Raw genomic sequence first — 21,965 nt, forward strand, 5'->3', positions numbered from 1 at the left:
TCGAGTTATGACGAAGAGATTGAGCTCTAATCCGGATCCCAGACATACTTAAGGAAATGAAAAAGATAAAAAGATGACAAGGAAATTTCATATTCTCTTGATTTTCAATGAGGAATGTAAGAAATAGAAATCTAAATGGTACTACTTCAAAAGAACTCAAGTAACAAATTGAAACACAGATGTATGCCTACTTCAAAATAGTTTTAATTTGATCTTGTTAAGCTTGACCACAACCTCTTTTATGTCAACCCTCTCCTCAGGGAATTCTCTGCTACACTCCAAGCCTAGTTCCATTATTGCCAAAAGGTCACCTTGTGCTGCAATCACATCTCTTCCATCTTCAATCCTTAGTAAATTGCCATCTATGACTTCCATTATTTTGTCCGGAATTGAAGTCATAACCCATTGCCTCAAGCTCAATTCTCCAACAAACATAACATCAGTGGGTTTCTTTCTTGTAAACATTTCCAACAACATTACTCCATAGCTGTAAATGTCACCTCTTGTGGACACCCTTCCTTCCGAGCCATACTCTGTCAAGAATTCAAATCTAATTTTGAGGAAGAAAGCATAATGAAATTTCTCTCATTTTTTTTGTGTTATGACTCATACACATGGCTTATATGCTATAAAATATATGATAATAATCTTGGGAAAATAATCTAAGGTGCAAATATTTACCTGGTGCGATGTAGCCAAGAGTACCTAGAGTCTTGGTTTGTGTTGCAGTCTTGTTCTCTACCAAAATCTTCGCAATGCCGAAGTCACCGACATGAGCAATCATCTCACCATCCAAGAGGACATTGCTAGGCTTCAAATCACAGTGCACCACAGGTTCTGATTGACCATGATGGAGATATTCCAAAGCTAATGCAACATCCACCATGATGCTCACTCTTTGAAAGAGATTTAAGCAGTAGTTGTGAGAATACAACCACTTCTCAAGGCTTCCATTGGGCATGTACTGCAAAACTAGAGCTCTTAGCTCAGGGTTGGAGCATGAACTTATGACTTTAACGAGATTCCTGTGTCGAACCCTTACAAGCACTTCACATTCTGCATCAAAGCTTTTGAAAGCACCCTCAATTTGCAAATTTAGAACTTTAACAGCAACATTTGTCCCATCAAAAAGTACTCCTTTGAACACAGAACCAAAGCTTCCCACTCCGAGGATGTTGGCTTCAGAGAAATCATTTGTTGCACGACGAAGCTCGTGATATGAAATCATTCTATGCGCCACAGAAGGTAATACATCAATTGAATTCAGTGCTGTCACATTCCTCTTTCGATATTTTATCACAATGAGAATGAGAGCAATAAGGATTGACACTGATGCAATGACGGGAAGAATAACTTTCAAAAGAAACATAGTTTTGGATTTTTGGGTGTCGTGACTTCTGCAAGGTGGGACTTGAAAGATTTTCTGCCCACAAAGTGCTTCATTCTCCATGAAAGATGTTGCTGTAAAGTTTCCAAAGGGCCCTTCACTTGGAATTTCCCCTGACAGCTTATTGAAAGACAAATTCAAGTAGTGAAGATTTGAAAGTGCCACAAGAGACTTTGGTATCAGGCCGGATAGATTGTTGTGGGAAAGGTCCATGTAATCCAGTGTTATCATTTCACCAAGTGATTCAGGAATAGGTCCCCAGAATGAGTTCCTTGATAGATTAAGAGAACGCAAGCTTTGGAAGCCCCCCAAAATGGTTGGAATGTTACCTGAAATTTTGTTCCAATATAAGTCCATGGTTTCCAGCAACTTCAATGCTCTCATGTTTGCATCAAGGCTTCCACTCAGTGAATTAAAGGAGAAATCCAAGAACAAGAGATTTTGAAGGCTCCACAAGCTTGATGGAATTGAGGAGGATAGTGAATTGGAACTTAGGATCATCCTTTGTAAATAACGAAGATTTCCTATGCAACTTGGAATTGATCCAGACAGATTATTATAACCGAGGTTCATTTCGCCCAAGTTACTCAAGAGGCAAATCTCACTAGGAATAATTTGTTCAAGTTGGTTACCACCAAGAAACAACCTCTGCAGGCTTTTCATTCCCTTAATTGTTGATGGAATGCTTCCGATCAGATTGTTGTCTGCCAAGTTAAGCAGATTCAAATTCCTCAGGGAACCAATTTCCTTTGGAATTGGACCTGTTAGATGATTTCCTGCCAGAATAAGCGTTTGGAGGTGTTCTAGACGGCCTAGACTTGTGGGGACTGGTCCAGTAAATTGGTTTGATGTTAATATCAACTGTGTGAGCTGAGAGCAATTTGATAGATACAGAGGGATATTTCCATGAAGCTGATTTGCTTCTATGAAAAGTTGCTGAAGATTTGGAAGCCAAAGACCAAGACTTGATGGAAGAGTTCCGGAAAGGGAATTGTATGAAAAGACAATTTGTGTTAAGGAGGAGATATTGAAAATGGAGGGGGGTATTGATCCAGTAAGGTGATTTAGGTTCAAGGCAATTGCCTGCAAATTCAGATTCCCTATCTCATCCGGAATGATTCCATGGAGGTTGTTTTCACCTAGACCAAGCCATTCTAACTTGGAAATATTACCCAAAGAAGCTGGAATAGTACCTGTAAAATTGTTCTCTCCAAGGAATAGGGTACCAAGTGAGGAAAAGTTGCTTAACCATGCTGGTATGACCCCTGTAAACTCATTGGAATTGAGAGAGATGATTTTAAGCTTTTGGCAGTGCTGTATACTTGCAGGGATCTCTCCTTCCAGTTTGTTGCGTTCTACTATAAGTGCTCTCAAGCGATGCAGACGCCCTATTTCAGGTACCAGATGGCCATGGAAACTGTTATTAGAGAGAACAAGCCCAACAAGGAAGGAAAGGTTACCAACATGAGGAGAAATGGTGCCTTGGAGACCCATGTCTCCAAGGCTCAAAACCACCACTCGCTGTCTTCGACGGCTACAAGAGACACCAACCCAGTTGCAGAAGTTCTCTGTTTTGGTCCAGTTACTCCCCAAAACATTGTTGGGATCCAGTTTGATCTCAGACTTGAAGGCAAGGAGAGCTGACAGATCAGTGAAGTTTGAGGGAGAAATGGCCAAATTGACCACACATGACTGCAATAACAGCAATCCTACAAGGAAGACCACGTAAAAACTCCCCATCAAGATGAGCTGAGGCTGGGAGGGAGAATAGAAAGAGTTTCTGCAAGTTAGTGTTACCACAATCACACTATATATGCAAGGAACGAACGATCATAGTTTGCTTCCTGATGGGGTCTTTTTCATACTTAATTTGCATAAAGCAAGTCTTCTTCGAAGTCCACAAATTGGGCCCTCTCCGAGCCTTTCAAGTGCATGACTGATCAGGCTTTTCAGGGCTATCCACAAAATTTTAGCTATGAAGAGTTTGGAAATGAAGAACCAAAGATTTCAGTTGAAGATACTTCTCGAAATGAAAGAAGATGAGTGAAAAAGTAAACAAAAAGTTCGCTTTTTTCCAAAAAGTAAACAAAAAAATTAGCTTTTTTCTTGTTCTTTTTCTACTTATTTATTAATACCAAAAACTAAACAACTTAACACTTAAATGACATGAAGTAACGATTAAAGTCTTATCAAGATTGAAGTTAAATTAAGGCATATTTAGATTTAAGGTAAAAAAAAAATCATTTTTCTTCCTCTAACAAAGCATATGTAAGCTTGAAATTTATGAAGGATGGAAGAATTTTGTCAAGTGGTTGCAAAATGAAAATGTCTCTCTCAAATGCTCATTTTTTAGTCAATATATGTTTTAATGATTTCACTCAAGAAATTCTTGAAAGTCAACATAAAAATGGAAGAAAAAATTGATGTGAGAAAATTTTCCATATGGGAAGAGAAAAAGGAGGTGACACTTGATTGGAATGATGAAAGGAGCCAATGTGTATCAAATACGTTGTAAAGAAAAAGTTGGCCTAATATGATCTTATCGTTGAAACTAATTGATGCGATGTATCTCTCACAATCCTATGCCCAAAACTTCTCATCTCTCCTTAGAATATGAAGGCCATCCACCCCACGATACAACCTGTCTAGGATGCAAGGTTGACTGAAGTTTTGTAAAAGTGAGACCAAGTCTATGCTTTTAAGACATTCATAGATTGTGAAAGAGGTAAAGGCATTTAATGTTGAGTTTCCTAGCAATTGCTATAGTGTCATCATGATAAGAACCAACAATAAAGTAATTGGAGGATTTACAAATTTAGACTATGTTTGGTTTTAAAAAAAAAAAAAAGAGAAAAAATGCAATGAAAAGAAAATAGGGAGAAAAAATTCAAAGAAAGAAAAGATAAAGGAAAGTAAATAATAAAAAAAAAAGATTTTAAGATAAGAAATTATTTTTATACGCTGCTCTAAAATTATTTCTCTTATTTTTCCTCTTTTATATAAAGATTAAGGTTATGTTTGGTTCTCAGAAAGTACTAAGGAAAGAAAAAAAAATGCAAAGGAAAATGGTTTTCTCATGTTTGGTTTCACTATAATTTTTTTTAAAAAAAATTAAATATAATTAAAATTAGTTGGAAATTTATACATTTTAAAATTATTTAAGCTTTATATAATAAAGGAATTGAAATGAAATGAGTTTGATGAAACATATAAAAATAATTTATTAATTTTAAAATTATTTTTTATTTTCCTTCATTTTTTTTTTCCTTCCACTTTTCTTCTTTATTTTCTTTCCCTCAAATTTTCCGAAAACCAAACATAGCCTAAATAATTTTAAAATTAATAAAATTTTAACTAATTTTAATTATATTTGATTTTTTTTATTTTTTTACGATGAAATCAAACATGAGAAAATCATTTTCTCTAATATCTTTTTCATTAATATTTTTCAGGAACCAACCATAGCTTTAAGTAACAATTTGTAGATAGCAAAACCATATATTAGTTGTTTAAAGATGAGCTGGCCATAAAATTTCTGGCACATGCATTTCTCAAACGTTTAAATGTGCATGTAATCAATCGTTTTCTATGATCAAAGGATTCCATAGGAATGAAATTCTTTTGGATGTGCTTATATCATTCACCTCTGAATTTCACTATTCAAACTAAAATTTGACTCCAAAAGTAACGGCCATAAAATTCATTTCATTTATTAGCCGATGTAGCTAAGCAAAGAGCAAAAAGAAGAAATCACAAAAGAAATCGATTCCTTCTTAATTTGATGTAATTGACCTTCATGCTAATTGTTATCCTCAAAGTTCAACGAATGAATGAGACTATAATCATACTTGAGGAACAAAGGTGTGATTACTAAGGTGAGGTTGACCTTCTTTCTTCCTTAAAAAAGGTCTAGTTTCAAACTCATTTCATTGATTTTTCCTTTTCTAGATAAAAAATCAAATAATTAAAAAAATGTATAAAATTTTAATTAATTTTAATTATATTTGATTTTCTTTTATATTTTTCATGATAAAAACAATCATTAGAAAATCAGTTTCCCGAATTATTATTTTTTATTTCCTTAATGCTTTTCACAAACCATACATAAACTTAATTAATAATTTATAGAGAGCAAATCACATAGTAGTTATTTGAAGACGAGTTAAACACAATTTCTAACACATGCATTTCTCATATGTTTAAATGTGTATGTGATTACCCCATTGTGCCAAGGCACCTATTATTGGAGAGTATTCCAGGCAATATAAAGTGTTCTTGTGCAATACAAGTTTCATTCTTCTATCATATTGCTTCTTGGTGCATTTAACTTTCAAGCAACATAACTTTGCTTAGCATCGTAAGCTAAGATTGTAGAAAAGTTAACTTAGCAACTTCAAGAGGTCTAAATTGTTTAAGTGTCACACGTAAAGTTAAGAAACACTTAAACATGTGATAATATACATTCTATAGCTAAGGTGAATTCCATCCTTCAGAGTAAGTGAGAAGGTTTTTTTTTTTTTCTTTTTTGATAAGCAAACACACAAAGAAAATATATATTAGAAAAAATGGCACCTTAAGGCTAACCCAAAAGCAAACAGGGGGTCTACAAGAGGCGCCAAAAAGCAAGAACAAAAAAAAAAAGAGGATACAAAAAATCACCAACCCTCAACTAGAACCCAACCAATAAAAAAAACTTATTAAATGAGAGGTCCTTCATTTACAACCAAATTAGTCCAAAACCAAAGATTACATACAAAAGAATTCTTCAACTTATGAATCGAAAGCTCCTCATTTTCAAATGCAATCCTATTTCTTTCCTTCCAAACCGTCCAAAAAAGACACAAAAGGGCTGCCTTGCACACCTTACTATGCTTCTTGCCCATGTTAATACCACGCCAACTAAGAAGGGTATCTCTAACCGAATAAAGAAGGACCCAAATTATGCCAAAAAGAGCAAATAATAACTCCCATAAAACTCTTGCCTTGGTGCAATGAATTAGAATATGATCAATAGACTCTTCTTCCGCACAACAAAGGAAGCATCTATTAGCTAAAGTTCACCCCCTCTTTTTAAGTTGATCTAAAGTTAACACCTTACCCCAAGAGGCTTCCCAAGCAAAAAAAAACCCACTTTAGTAAGAACACAGGGGCTCCAAATGATGCTATTTGGAAACTGAACAACACTTCTTGAAACTAGAGCACTATAAAGAGATTTAATTGAGAAAAATTCATCCTTAGTCTCTTTCCACAACACTCTATCTTCCAAATTAGGATTAAGCCTCCTTCCTCGATTGTCAAAAGTAATCTCTCCACCTCCTCCACCTCCCAGTCATTGAAGGGCCTAGAGAACCTAGGGTTCCAAACCCCTTCCTCTCCTGAAAAGTCCCACAACTCTACTAACCAAGCCTCTTTAAAAGCCGCAAAGGCATACAAAGAGGGGAAAGAATTACAAAGAGCAAAGTTCTCACACCATTTATCTTTCCAAAATTTCACTTTTCTACCATCCCCCATAGAAAATACAACTTTGTTTTGCAGAAGAGACCCTTCCATTTCCTTCTAAAAACCTACTCCAAAACCCTCCCTCACTTCCCTAGTATACCAACCCTCTTCTTCCTCCCCAAACTTCCTACTAATAACATGTCTCCAAAGAGTCTCCCTTTCATTCGCAAAGCACTAGTTCCACTTACATAAAAGGGCCCTATTGAGAGTAGAAAAACGTCTAACTCCCAAACCGCCCTTCCTTTTGTCCAAACATGCAGTATCCCACTTTACTAGATGAGGCTTCCTCTCCAAAGCTCCCTCTACCCACAAAAAATCTCTTTGAATTTTTTCCAATCTTAAACTAACCACTCTTGGAATATGCAATAAAGACATCAAATAGATGGGCATACTTGACAAAGTGTTTTGAATTAGAGTGATTTTCCCTCCTTTAGAGATAAATTGCATTTTTCACATGGCAAGCCTTTTCCGAAATCTCTCTTCCACCTCATCTCAAACAGCCATGGACTTGTGATGCACACCCAAAGGTAGCCCCAAGTAAGAAATTGGAAGCCTTCCCACTTTACAACCAAACTCAAGAGTCAAATCCTCCAAATTTTCTACTTTCCCTATCAGTAAAATTTCACTCTTATCCAAATTGATTCTCAAACCTGAGATGACTTTAAACCACATCAACAACCAACTTAAATAAGTCATCTGATCTTGGGAACCTTCACAAAATACTAGAGTATCGTCAGCGAACAACAAATGAGAGACCAAAACCCCATCTCCACTTATTCCCTTTATCCTGCAGCCTGAAAGATACCCTTCTCACTGCTCTAAAGATGAGCCTACTAAGTGGAAATGCACCAGGAAATCCAACCAGTCCACTTCTCCCCAAAACCCATTCTTTGCATCACAAACAACAAAAAATTCCAATTTAAGTGATCATATGTCTTTTCTATATCCAACTTGCACAGCACCACACTCTCATTTCGTTTCAGCAAAAAGTCTATTGTCTCATTGGTAATTAGGGCAGCATCAAGAATTTGTCTTCCTTCAACAAAAGCGTTTTGAGTTGAAGACACCACATTTCCCACTACCTTCTTGAGCCTATTAGCTAACACTTTTGTCAACAGTTTGTACAAGTTTCCCCCAAACTAATCAGTCTGAAATCTCTAAGGTCCTCCGCGCCCGCTTTTTTGGGGATGAAGACCAAGAAAGTGGAATTCAAACTCCTTACAAATCTTCCCTGCTCATGGAACTCTTTCATAAAACCCATAACCTCATCTTTCACAAAATCCCAACAGAAATGCCAGAAACTTAGAGAGAAGCCATCTGGACTAGAAGCCTTATCATCGTTCAAATCTAAGAGAGCGGAAAAAACCTCTTCCAATCTAGCTGCTTCCTCAACGTCAATTATATCAAAGTCCAATCCATACAGAGATGGGTGTCAATCACCAAGATATTCCAGAAGGTTCTGGAATGCACTAACCATGCCCCCCTAAATTTCCTACTCTTCTGTTAACCAAATTCCATTTATTTTGATCTTAGATAAACAATTTATTCCTCTATGGGAATTAGCCATCCTATGAAAGAAGCTCGTATTTTTGTCATCCTCCCTCAACCACACTTCTCTTGATTTTTGTCTCCAAGAAATCTCCTCCATAAGAGTCCATTTCTTATAATCCCCCTTTGTTTCCTTTCTAGCTTCCAGTTCCTCCATCGATAAAGAACGCAACTTCTCCTGAGAGTCCCAGAAAGCCACTTTCTCCAAAGCCAATCTCTTATTCACCTCCACCTTCCCAAAAACATCATTGTTCTAGATTTTTAAAATAGCCTTCAAAGCCTTTAATTTCTCTACAAGGATGAAGCTAAAGGATCCGCTAAAACTTAAACCTTGCCACCACCCCTTCAATAGATCTTTAAAACTCTCCTCCTTCAACCACATGTTTTCGAACCGAAAAAGGGTTGGCCCCCTCTTCACCATTTCCTCATCCCCATCCAATAGAATGGGAAAGTGAGTAGACACTGGCTTGGGAAGAATACACTACACCACCCCATTGAAATGGCTATCCCAGTCCTCCAAGACTAAAAACCGATCCAGTTTTGACATGGCTTGGTTGTTCAACCCGCCACTCTAGGTAAATAGGCCCCCCTGAAGAGGGAGATCCCTCAAATCTAGATCATCGATCACCTCTGAGAATCTTTTCGTTGAATGAGACACCCTTCCTCATTTTCTGCGCTCATTTGGAAATCTAATCATATTAAAATCTCCTTCAATGCACCATGGTCCGTTCTAAAGCCCACGAATGGCCCCTAACTTTTCCCAAAATAATTCTCTGTATCTTTTCATAGTAGGACCATACACTCTTGAAAAAATCCAAACGAAACCATCTTCACAATTTTTGAACCGACGGAAAATGGAGAAAATACCCACCTTCATCCCTACCAACTCCAACACTCTATTATCCCAAAAAACCACCACCCCTCCAGCTGTACCCCTAGCATTCAAGGCTCCCCACTCCTAGGCTTTGCACCACTCCTAGAGACATGTCTGACATTTTAGTCTCCTGCAGATAGACCAAATCCAATTTTTAAGAACTTATTAAAGCTTTGATTATTTTCCTCTTATTTCTATCATTGACCCCTCGAACATTCCAAGATAAGATCTTAATCTTCATTTAAAACACAGAACTCTATCCCCTCTTTTTCTGTTCGAACCATTCTTCTTGCTCACTCCATCATAATTAATTGAATATTCTAACTTTTTTACTTCCCATTCAAACCTAGTCATCCCTAAAATTCCCTTATTCTTGCCTTGGTCTCTTCTGTTTTTCAATCTTAGAAGCAATTTTAGGATTTCCCCTTCAACACCTTCTATCGTAAATCCCAAAGATTTGTTGAACTTTGCTAGATAGCTATCATCCCAACTACTGCCAAAAACCTCCCTTTCCTGCAATGTCTCATCAAACTCGGGCTTATCAACTTCTTCTCTTACTCTGATCTCAACCAAAGACTTTTCCTCATCTGTCTCCATCACCCACGAACTATCATCAATCAAAACAACACTCAACGAAGCCTGAAAATCGACTCCTTCGATGGCATCTACCCCTCCCAAGCCAGAAAATTCCCCCAACACCAAAGCCCGATCATACCCATAAGAAGGAGTAGAAGAGAAGATATCCCGATTCCCCCCAAAGACAAAAGGAAAGAAATTGTACTTGGATGCCTCGGCTGCCAATGCTTCATTAGTGATCTCCGCTCTAACATTCGCCGTAAATGATTTTGAATCCCTTGTAGCCCATCCGAGAAAGCAAACGAGCCCCTTATCCTCTCTATCTTGAGCTTGCAAAGCCTCCTCTGATGCCCTAGCTTCCGTCTCAGCGACCGTTGAATGGTAAAGAGTCTTTTCTCCTTTTAATCCCACTACTCCAAGCCCAAATCCCACTCCGAACAACCCGCCAACACAACCTTTTAAAATGAAAGGCCTTTGCTCACTTTCCACCCCTTGAAGTTGGGTCTCCGCAAGAGCAATCTCGTGACTATTCTTCCTAGGCCCACTTCTGTTATGGGCCTTCTAAAGAACATGCCCAATTTTAAGCTCTTCAGCCCCAAAACATTGGCCACCCACTCTGACTACACCCCTTACACCTTGATCCTTATTCCTTAGGTTTTCTTCTCCAACAATCGCCTCAGGACCAATTCCCCCTGTACAAGAATCAGAGGAAGCACTTTTTGAAGAACTTCCAAAGGGCGACACATTTTTTACTCTAGTCTGCTCCTTGGACTGAAACTCCTTTTCCAACACACTTCCACTACACGCGGCGCGTGGTCTTCCCCCTACTTCATCTTCGTCCGTTGTAACCCCTTCCCCGAGAAGACTTCCCGCCGACACCACCTGAGAATACCAAGGTGGGGTTTCCCACCACAGATGGATTGAGAAATACCTCGACCCAACCACAATCTAAACAGAGGTAGGTAAGTCCCCTAACAACCACATTCACCAAAATTCTAGCACATTGTAACTCTGCCATAAAATCCGTATTTTCGTCCACTACAATGAAACCTCCACAACTATCACCTATCAATTTAAACACCTCGCTACTCCAAAGGTGAAGAGGAAGACCCACCATTCTCACCCAAGCCTCGTTAATGTTGGTTCCATTACAAAAGCACCTCATCTCTGAGTGTCATTTTTCCAAAAATAAGACGTTGTCTTTAACCCTTCTCTTGCCTTTGGCTAGAACACGCTCGGCCTCACTTAACACTTTGAATTCAAAAAGTATGAGTCCTCTTCCCAACACAACTATGTTCAACCTCTCTTTGAGGAGCCAAGTGTGATAAACCCAGTTCTTCAAAAAATCCAACTTTGGGAAAGAGGTCGAAACATTTTCCCACCTACCCACTAAACAGCGATCCAACTGCTCTAGTCTTCCATGCATCTCCCTCCTTCCCAACTCCAACCAGACTTTGTCTCCTAACCTACCCATTTTTTATTTTGCAACATCTGCAAAAGTCCTTGGTTTTAGCTCATTTTCCTTCCTAAGCTCCTCTATGGATAGAGAATCTTTTAAACCTCTAGAGGGAACTATCATAATCTCTCTCAACTTCTCTGCCAAAATATTCCATCCACCAATCAACTCCTTCCATTCTGAAAAAATTAGGCAAAATCATTTTGTCTCTAGATCACGAACTGAGCAAAAGAGAAAACTTCCACCTCATTTGAACGATGCTCCAACCTATACTTCATCCCCCCTCCTCCCAAACGAGGGACCAGCTTCTATCATCACTCCCTCTACAACAAGTCTCAACTTCAGCCAACAAACTACTAAGACTTGCATCCCCAAATCTAATCCAGGAAATTATTCCTCTGCATCTCTCCCAAATGCACCCTCTCAGCTTTCCTCCTACATTGTCAATCAAAATCTCAAAAGATTTGGACTCCATAGCAAACCATCTTCTTCCACCCCTGAGGCATTCCTTCATAATTTTGACTGCTCAGCTCTCAACTCTTGTATTGATAGAAACCCTCAGATTTTCAAATTTTTCTCTTCCATTTTTCTTGACTCTTTTTTTTCCTTCACAATTTCAAAAAACTTAATAAACCCGAGAATGGATTAACCTCTTCCTCATCGAACGGGTTTGGATTGTTTTGACAAATCATGTCTCAGCACATTGCAGGTACAACCTTAATGCCAGTTCAGGTGAAGGAACAGATGAAAGAGCTTCAATAAGTGAGAAGGTTAATAACCATTTATTTATCTTTTGGCTTTAATTATGTTGGTATGTCAACCTTTTTCCTATCAAGTCTACTTGTTATACTAACTTTAACGTGTTCATTAAATGTTGATTTTGCCTTATCAATAGTTGTATCTTAAATTTTATTTTAGTTGCTCCATTTTTAAACATTAAATTCTCCCACAATTTAAACGTTATAAATTAATTAATAGTTCTAGAATCTAACATATAATATTTCCAAAATATAATTTACAAAATCTATGCTTATAATTTGGACAAATAAAATTTTGTAAAGCACCTAACATTTTATGACTAATCACGTAACGAACATGGAAAATAATATAAACACGATCCATATTGTAATTAATTTCATCTAAACCTATTATACATTTGAAGATTTACCACAATTGAACAACTTATCCATTTGCAAGGTTTTTAAAAACAAAATCTAAAGAAATTAAAAACTCTGAGATAATTGGGAGAAAAATGACTAAAAGTGTGTTTAACAGTGATTTTAGAAAATGGTTTTAGCATTTTAATACTTGAATAATAAAAAAAATTAAGCGTTAGAAATATTAGAAACACTTTCTAAAATCACTATTAAATAGGTTCTGAAATATAAACATGTTTTTTTTCTCGTATTTTAAAGCTTTCCATGTCAATTAAATTCTTTTACTGATCCCTACAATTTTATTGTGAAATTTATCCCCTGTTATTATACTACAAGGTAAATTTATCAAAAGCAATTATTAATTACTCAAATATGCTCTATGATGATATCAAATACTCCAATATGATTTCTACAAAACTAGTTGACACCATCAATTTTGCAAATTAAGATACCATTGTCCTTCATCCTAATAAGGTGATATTATATGACATTTTACAATGTTATTTAACTTTCTTATTTATTAGCACTTGGTTTGTGGATGTTTGGAGATTGAATGATTAGCTAACTTCATGTTTGTTTGCTTAGACCTAAATACGAAAACAATGGGTATGTGGTATTTGTTTTTTGATTAAGTAGAAAAAGTAAAAATATTTTGTTTTTTTATTCAGTTAAAAGTAATTTGTTGATATCAATCAACATAATTAAATTGAACTTATTAATAGTAAGTTCACTTTAGTTATATTGGTTGATATCAACAAGTTATTTTAGTTTAATAGAAAAAGTCAAATATTTTGATTTTTACTATTCAACCAAAAAAACAAACACCACGGGGACTAAGAAACATCTAGGCCATGAACCATTGTAGTAACCAATTAGAAGAAAATATTTCTTAGCCGATTTTAGTTTTTCATAGCTCCTAGTTTTTTCATTCAATTTCTTAATATATAATGAAAATTTTGGCTCATTTATATGCTAAAAAATATTAAACTTTCTTCGATTATTTATTTTTAAAACAATATTATTAATATTTATTATTTATAAATTATTATTATTATTATTATTATTTATTTATTTATTTTTAACAATAAAATGGAAATTGATTTTGCTTTTATGAGATGTTAACATCTATATTTTCCTTTAACATATACTAAAATATTGTTTTTTATAAAATAATATATGATTTATGATTTTATTATGATATATACTAGTCACGTTTTACTAAAAACTATTTATTTTTTAATTTATTTATAGTTACAAAACTAATTTCATTTTTAAGAAGACTTGAATTATATTTAATTAATATTATATAAATTAAATTTAAAATATTTTTATGAAATCAAAATAAATCATTAGCTCTAACTTAAAATTTAATTCTCAACCAAATTAGGCCTTGTTAAAAACACCAAAGGTGGCCAAAATTTTTAATTTCTTATATTGATGGCTTATGCAAAACATATAGCATGAGAATTCATTTATAACCAAAACTCATAAAATAATAAAATATACCGTTCGTGAGATACAAATAAACTTGAATAATACAATTTTATTTCATTATTTGGTATATGATATATATTAGAAAGGAAAAAATTTAACCCTTTACCGTTTATCATACACTCAAATTAAATTAATTATGGACTAATAAAAAAAATTATATGTTATTTAATTTTAATTTTAACCAATTAAAAGTTATAATTGAAAAAATAATTATTGAGTCTTGTCAAAAAATAAATTAATATAGTTTTTTTAAGTATAACATTTAAACTACATTAAACTAACGGGATAAGATAGGAGATGATATGTATATTTTAGGATATTATATCTTATTAAATAGAAAATGCATATCTTAAGATATGATTTCTAATGAAATATGATATTTTTATATATTAAATCTAATGGATATAATATCTTAAAATATATAAGATATGTTATGTTATACTTACAGTTAGTTTATAAAATAAAAATAAAATAAAATAAAGTATAAATTATTTTTCAATGCTTAAAATAAATATTATATTGTGTTTCAATATTTTTTATTTAAAAACAAATATGAAATTTCTCATATGTTTAACAATACTAGTAAGTGTACATGTGCCAAAACACTCGAGGGAATATGAAAAAAGTCCAACAAAAAAATTAGTATATGAATTTATTATTCAAGACTTATATAGAAATCAAGTATAGATTAAAAATCAAATAATTAAATTAAACATGAAACCAAATTTTTTTAAAAAAAGAAGAAGATAAGATATAAATAAGATCACACTTTTTGGCACCAAATTTTATGATAATAAAATTATTTTTTTAAGCAATTTTCTTATATTAAAAAAATAAATACCACCTTGGTCCTTGGCCAAAATATTTATCAATCTTAATTTAAACCCATCTGTAGACCCCCTCGGATAGGTGGATTTTATTTTATTGCCACCCAGAGAATGAGTCGTTCTTGGGTAGCCAATAATGATTGGAGGTTAAGGAAAAACGGTGGATGAGTGAGCCATTCTGGGCGGCCTTAAGACTGATGGGTGAGCTGTTTTTGGGTTTTCGGGTGAACGAAAAAGGAAGAAAAAGGATTTCTTGTGAGGGTTTTTTGGCGGGGTGATAGTAAACAAAGAAAAAAAAAGATATCTTGAGAGAAAAAAGGAGGAAGTGGGAGAGGGATTTTCAGTTCCGGATGAGAGAAGACCGAAAGGGGAGTAGCAACACAGGTATGTTTTCGATAACCTGACTGTTCTTTTTTTTTCACATGGTTGGATTAATTTTCTACGTATACCGATACTCTATTTTGATGTCTGAATGTGAGCATTAGAAGTTTTTGGTATTTTTTTTTTATGGAATATGAGTTTTTCGGAATGCATTTTATGCTTGATTCTTAACCCATTTCCTTCACTCACCGAACCCATCACCATATCAAACCACCTTCAGCTTATCCTCTACCCATTCCCCGATCACCCCAGCCGCTCCTAGTTGCCCTTTTCTCCACCATAGTCATTCATTTTCCGTTCAGGCGCCGATGAGATCCATTTTGCCATAAATCGCCACTACAGATCGCTTCCATAAATCACACTCTATTCGTCGAAAATCGCCAACCCATTTCGCCGAAGCATTTGTGGGTCTTCTAGATGTTGTGGCGGAGGAGACCGAAGCCGATGACTAGTCTGGTGACAGCAAGGATGGTGACAATGAAGATGAAGATCTTGGTGGCTTTGCCCACATAATACATTGTGGTTTTCTCAGCTTGGGAATGGAGAATCCGAGAAAGGAAGTGGAAATGGGCAGCTTACACTTACAGCGGGGTTGCAATTCATGGCGCTTGGTGGGAAGAAGAAGAAGAAGAAATCGATGATGAAGAATGGGGATGCATTTGGAGTTCTGATGCGATGTCATTTTGGTGGAGTGTGTGATGGCACGTGAAGCATAGTAAGGGAGAGAGTGGAAGTGCCTTTGCCAAATAAAGTTTGGTGTTTTTTACTTGTAGTTGCAGAAACCCATTCAAGTAAATGCCCCAAGCTTTTACCATAATTAGCACCCACTTTTTCTTTGCTTTGTTGTCCTTTTATCGTTATAGTTCGGAATAAACTTGCCTATAGAAAAAAATAAATAAATAAAATAATTATCTATAAGATTAAAATCTTGCTTTTAATAAAATTTTATTAAGTAAATCCAATTTAATAAAAATAATTTCAATTAAAAAGACGTTAATATGAAAATAAGGAGAATTATTTTATGTCAAATTCAAAATTCCAATTTTCACATTTATTTATTTATTATTATTATTATTATTATTGTTTTCAAATTTACTTAATTGTTATTATTATTATTATTATCATTATTATTTATTTATTTATTTTTAAATTCCATTATCCAGTAATTCTTCAAAATCCCAAATTCCAAATTTAATTTCCAATTTACAAAATTCCAATTTTCATATTTATTTTATTATTATTATTATTATTATTATTATTATTATTATTATTATTATTATTATTATTATTATTATTATTATTATTATCATTATCATTATCATTATCATTATTATTTATTTTTAAATTTCATTATCAAGTAATTCTTCAAAATCCCAATTTCCAAATTTAATTTCCAATTTACAAAATTCTAATTTTCATATTTATTTATTTTATTATTTTTATTATTATTATTGTTATTGTTTTCACATTTACTTTATTATTATTATTATTATTATCATTATTATTCATTTGTTTATTTATTATTTTTAAATTCCATTATCAAGTAATTCTTCAAAATCCCGATTTTCAAATTTAATTCTCAATTTCCAAAATTCCAATTTTCACATTTATTTATTTAATCATTATTATTTTCGTTATTATTATTATTTTATTTATTTATTTATTTTTAAAATTTCATCTTTAAATAACTCTTCAAATTTCCGATTTCCAAATTTGATTCTCAATTTCCAAAATTCCAATTTTCACATTTGTTTATTTAATCATTATTATTTTTGTTATTATTATTATTATATTTATTCATTTATTTTTAAAATTCTATCTTTAAATAACTCTTCAAAATTTCAATTTCCAAAATTCCAATTTTCACATTTATTTATTTATTCATTATTATTTTCGTTATTATTATTGTGAAATCAAGGTTTGGCTAATCTTAATTTTGATGATAACAAAACAAGGTTTAGAACTAATAATCATATTTCAAGTGTGATTAGGCAAGACGACTTCTAAAGTGGCAATCCAAAGACAAATCAAGCCAAGGAGAAATCATGAAGAATAAGACCACCTCAAAGAGAAGAGTTTTTCAAGACCAAAGCTTCTTAAGATCTCTTTGTAAGGTTGTTGGTGCACTAGGACTTTCATGCATTTCATTCTTTATTTATGCACCAAAATCATCCAAGAGTAATATTGTTTTAAATATCTTAAGAATTGGATGATTTCATATTTTCAACTAAAACCTTGTGTTAAATGATTTTCAAACTTGTGTTAAAAGGTTTTAAGTTGAAAAAGGTTGAGTGTTGAGCCAAAAAAATGGCTCAATCGGTCGACCGGTTGTGCTCGTCCAATCGAGGACCGGTTGAGGGAGGCAAAAAAGTTTCTCTCTCTCCTAGTGGCCTTCTCTTCCCGGTCAAGGTTGAACCTCAACCGGTTGAGGTTCGGTTGAGGTCTGATTGAGGCCCAATGGTCACTTTTCCTAACGGCTAGTCAACCGGTCGACCCCTAGCTCGACCGGTCGAACCCCTAAGGGCTAGTTTAGCTTTTTTCTTCTATAAAAAGGCTTCAATTTTCATTGTTTCATGAGCTTAACCTTCCCAAATCATTCTTGATTATATTTGAGCCTTGGAAGAGTGTTTTTTAGTGCACCATTGTTTCATAACTTGCATATCTTTAGTGCACCATTCAATCCTAGTTTTTCTTATATCTTTGAGCCTAAAGTTCTATTACTAGGATTTTTGTGAGATCAATCTTTGTATATCTTTGAGAGAAATTTTCTCAAGTGAGGGGTATCACTTGAGAGGTTGTTCAAGAATGGGATAATTCTTGAGAAGTGTAAAGGGTGCTTGGAGCCAAAAGTCCAAGAGGGTGAATTGGAACCATAATCCAATTGTAAAGAGATTCGAAGCTTGGTTGAAGCTTCAAGATAGTGGAACCCTCACTCGGTTAGGAGGTTGAGGAGAGTGGATGTAGGCAAGGAAGTGTTAAACCACTATAAACTCTCGTGTTTGCACTCTCTCTCCCCTAACTCTTTTAAATTATATGCAATTGTGTTTATTATATATTTGAATATAATTGTCTCTTATTTTTGCATAGTTTAAATTTGTGAAAAATAGACCATCACCCTATTTACCCCCCTCCCCCACTAGGGTGATTACCATAGTTTGGAGTAGCCTCAAATTCCTAACAATTATTATTCTATTTATTTATTTATTTATTTTTAAAATTCCATATTTAAATAATTTTTCAAAATTCCGATTTCCAAATTTAATTCCTAATTTCCAAAATTCTAATTTTCACATTTATTTATTTAATCATTATTATTTTCATTATAATTATTATTCTACTTATTTATTTTTAAAATTACATCCTTAAATAATTCTTCAAAAATTCGATCTCCAAACTTAATTCCCAATTTCCAAAATTCCAATTTTCACATTCATTTATTTAATCATTGTTAATTTCGTTATTATTATTATTCTATTTATTTATTTATTTTTAAAATTCCATCTTTAAATAATTCTTCAAAATTCCAATTTCCAAATTTAATTTCCAATTTCCAAAATTCCAATTTTCACATTTATTTATTTAGTCATTATTATTTTTGTTATCATTATTTTATTTATTTATTTATTCCTTTTTTTAAAAAAAATCCATCTTCAAATTTAATTTCCCAAAATCCAATTCTTAAATTTAATTTTCAAAACTTCAATTTTCAAATAATTTTCGAGACTTCAATCTTCAAATAAATTTCAAAACTCTAGTTTTCTTCCGAATAGTTTTAATTTCACTCATTTTGTCAATATTTTTTCAATTCTACATCTTTTCATCCTTTATTAGGGTTTTAGGTTGTTAAAAATCCCGTTTTTAAATAAAGTTGTTGTCATTCTCATTTTGGTATGCACTTGCACAAATTTTCTTCGATTTTCAAATAATTTTCTGTTTCTCTTGATTTTAAATAAGAAATAATGAATTTTTCATAATTCCAAAATAATAGAATTTGTGAGACTAATTCATGCAAGATAAATTAGGCTTTGGTAAGGGCCCTACATATGAGTTTTCTCTTTTGATTGTCGACTTGTATACTTAATGAATGTTGCTTGATCTTAGTTTTGCTGTTTGATATGCATGTGATGATTTTATACTTGAGCTAACCCTATTTCCATGATAGCGCGTTATTATTTGCTGCCAAGGTACGCTATCACTCCCATTTTGTTTACTCTTACGCGTGATTAGTTTTATTACTTTATCATTTCATTGGTATCCATTGATTTCCTTATCAATTGTCATACTTGTTTCATCTTATTAGTAAAGACCGTTTTTAGGGACTTAGAGGAGTGCTACGGTCCTTACCGTACCTTCTCGATAAGTAACCTAATCCCCAAGCCCATATTTGGTTTTTTCATAGACCTCATTTTCCAAATAAGGAGTCACACTTAGGGTTTTCTTTCTTATTTTGTTTACCCTTTAAAAATAAAAATAAAAATAAAAATAAGTGGTGACTCCAAGTCTTTTTCTAAAAATCATATTTTCACCAAATCAATAAAAAACGAGTTTTGTCATCGAGTAGGAACGCATCAAGCGAAATACGGGATCCACACCATCATTTATTTCTTTTAGACTAAATTTGTAAATTTTTTTGAGTTAATTATTTTATATATAGTTTAAATACTTTTTTCCTTTTATATCAGAGTTTTTTAATAAAAAATTAGAACAAAAATGACTTAATTTGAGCAAGAAATTTGTGGATTAAACAAAAAAAAATCTTTAAAAAAATGAACAATGGATAACATACTGGAAAAAGTTGAAGACAAAAATTTGAAAAGAATAGAGAATGACAAAAGAGAGAAAAAAAATTAAAGATGAAAAATGAAATGGTTACAAGAAATTTTTTAATGATAAATTTTTATAACAATAATTATATTAATAGTGTGGTTTTAAAGATAATGAAATTTATAACTTTTAAGACATTTTTTGAATGAAAAAAGTGAAAAGTAAATAAAAAATTAATGATTGGTTTTCGATACACTTTCTTTTAAAGAAAATAAAATAAAAAATTTATGTTAAATTAAAAAACCCTTATGAAAAAATCATTGACTTATATTATGTTGTTAAAAATTATATTTTTAATTTGTTTTTAAAAACCATTATATATTTTGTAAAACTTATTATTATTTTTTGTTTGTAAAGATAGAAAATAAAACCAGATTAAATTAAATAATTTCATATCAGAAAATAGAATCCAAATAAAATTAAATAATTTCATATCAAAGAAAAATATATAATATATCAAATTATTCAATCAAACGAAAAATATATAAAAGAAAAATAAGTTTTGTTTTAAAAATATTTTAAAAAATCAAAAGAATTAAAATCTTAATAGAAAATTTGTCATCATTTTGGTAAATTTTATATCAAAATCTTCATCTTTTTAAAACAATGAAGTAATTTTCTTAATAAATTTAAATTTGTCTAAATAAATAATGTAAATGAGTGATGAAACTTTTTATTCAATAATCCTATATAACATAATAAGTGTTATTATTAATTCACTATTATTTAATTAAATATAAAAGTTTAAAAGATTTAAATATTTCAAAATGAATGGAAATCACTATTACAGTTATAAAAAGTAAAAAGTTTCATGTATTTTTTTTTATAAAAAAAATTAATTTATTTCGTTGAAGAAATGAAAAGTAAGTTAGGATAAGCAGAGAAAATTAATAATAAATATAAGTATTAAATACATTTTATTTATTTTTCCAAAACACACTCAAATATGATTTGAAATACTTCAAATTTGTTATTAAGAAAATAAAAAATAGAAAACATGATTTATGAGAGAGTTCCAAGCAAACCTTAACTATCTTTCATTTCAAATCTAAATTCAAAATTGAAAAACACTTTGCGATAATTTCCTACTATAACCAGACTTTTACATACATATTATAAATAAACCAGAATCAATTGTTGAGACTAATAAACATTCTATCGATGTTAAAGATGAATGTCTAGTTTGAGAGGTTTCCCACAAAAATTAATTTTTTCTTTTATAGTTTCCTGAGAATAGTTTTTAGGATTGAGTTTGATTATAAAATTAAAATGAAGTTATGAACCGTTGTGTCAAATAATTAAAACCTTAAATTAAATCACTATTAAAACAGTTGATGGAATAGAAATTAGAGGCAAATGAAAAGATTAAATTTTCCATTACCTTTTAGATTTGTGATTCCAATTTTAGGAATGATTTTTGTTAATCCTAAGAAAATGAAAAGATTAAATTCTCATTTAAGTTGATTATGAATATGAAAAATATTAAATTTTGAATTACCTTTTAGGTTTGTGATGGTAATTTTAAGGATGGTTTGTGTTATCTCAAATAATTAAAATCGTAATAAAATGAAAATATTAAATTATTTTGAAAAGATTATTAGTATTGATAAGGGTATTTCAGGAAATAAAAAAGTGAAAAACAACTTGTACTTTTATAAGTAATATAGATTAATGATCAAAATGTTTAAACTTTATAAATAATTTTTTTTATAGTATGTTTTTCAATGTATAAAAATAATTTATATATAATTAAATAATACATATATTAATATTATTTTATAATAGATTTTATAAATATTTTATAATTATTTTTTAATCATAAATTTAATTTTATAATAAAAAAATTTATTTTGCAACATAAGTAGTATAAAAAAATTTAAAAATAAATTTATAATACATGGGATATATATATGTTGCATCTTAGCTTATGATTAAATTATCT

General features: G+C 32.1%; 1 protein-coding gene across 1 annotated transcript; it reads right to left on the bottom strand.

Moving 5' to 3' along the window:
- Window positions 1-65: 65 nt before the first annotated feature.
- LOC100240972 (probable LRR receptor-like serine/threonine-protein kinase At3g47570) lies at window positions 66-3,374 on the bottom strand. Its single transcript, XM_010658576.3, has 2 exons — window positions 682-3,374; window positions 66-533 (listed from the first exon to the last, which is right to left on the bottom strand). The coding sequence occupies exons 1-2, from the start codon at window positions 3,125-3,127 to the stop codon at window positions 193-195; spliced, it is 2,787 nt and encodes a 928-aa protein (XP_010656878.1). The 5' UTR covers window positions 3,128-3,374; the 3' UTR covers window positions 66-192.
- Between the last annotated feature and the right edge of the window lie 18,591 nt (window positions 3,375-21,965).

The sequence above is a fragment of the Vitis vinifera genome, chromosome 11 (assembly GCF_030704535.1).
Source record: "Vitis vinifera cultivar Pinot Noir 40024 chromosome 11, ASM3070453v1".
NCBI lineage: Eukaryota > Viridiplantae > Streptophyta > Magnoliopsida > Vitales > Vitaceae > Vitis > Vitis vinifera.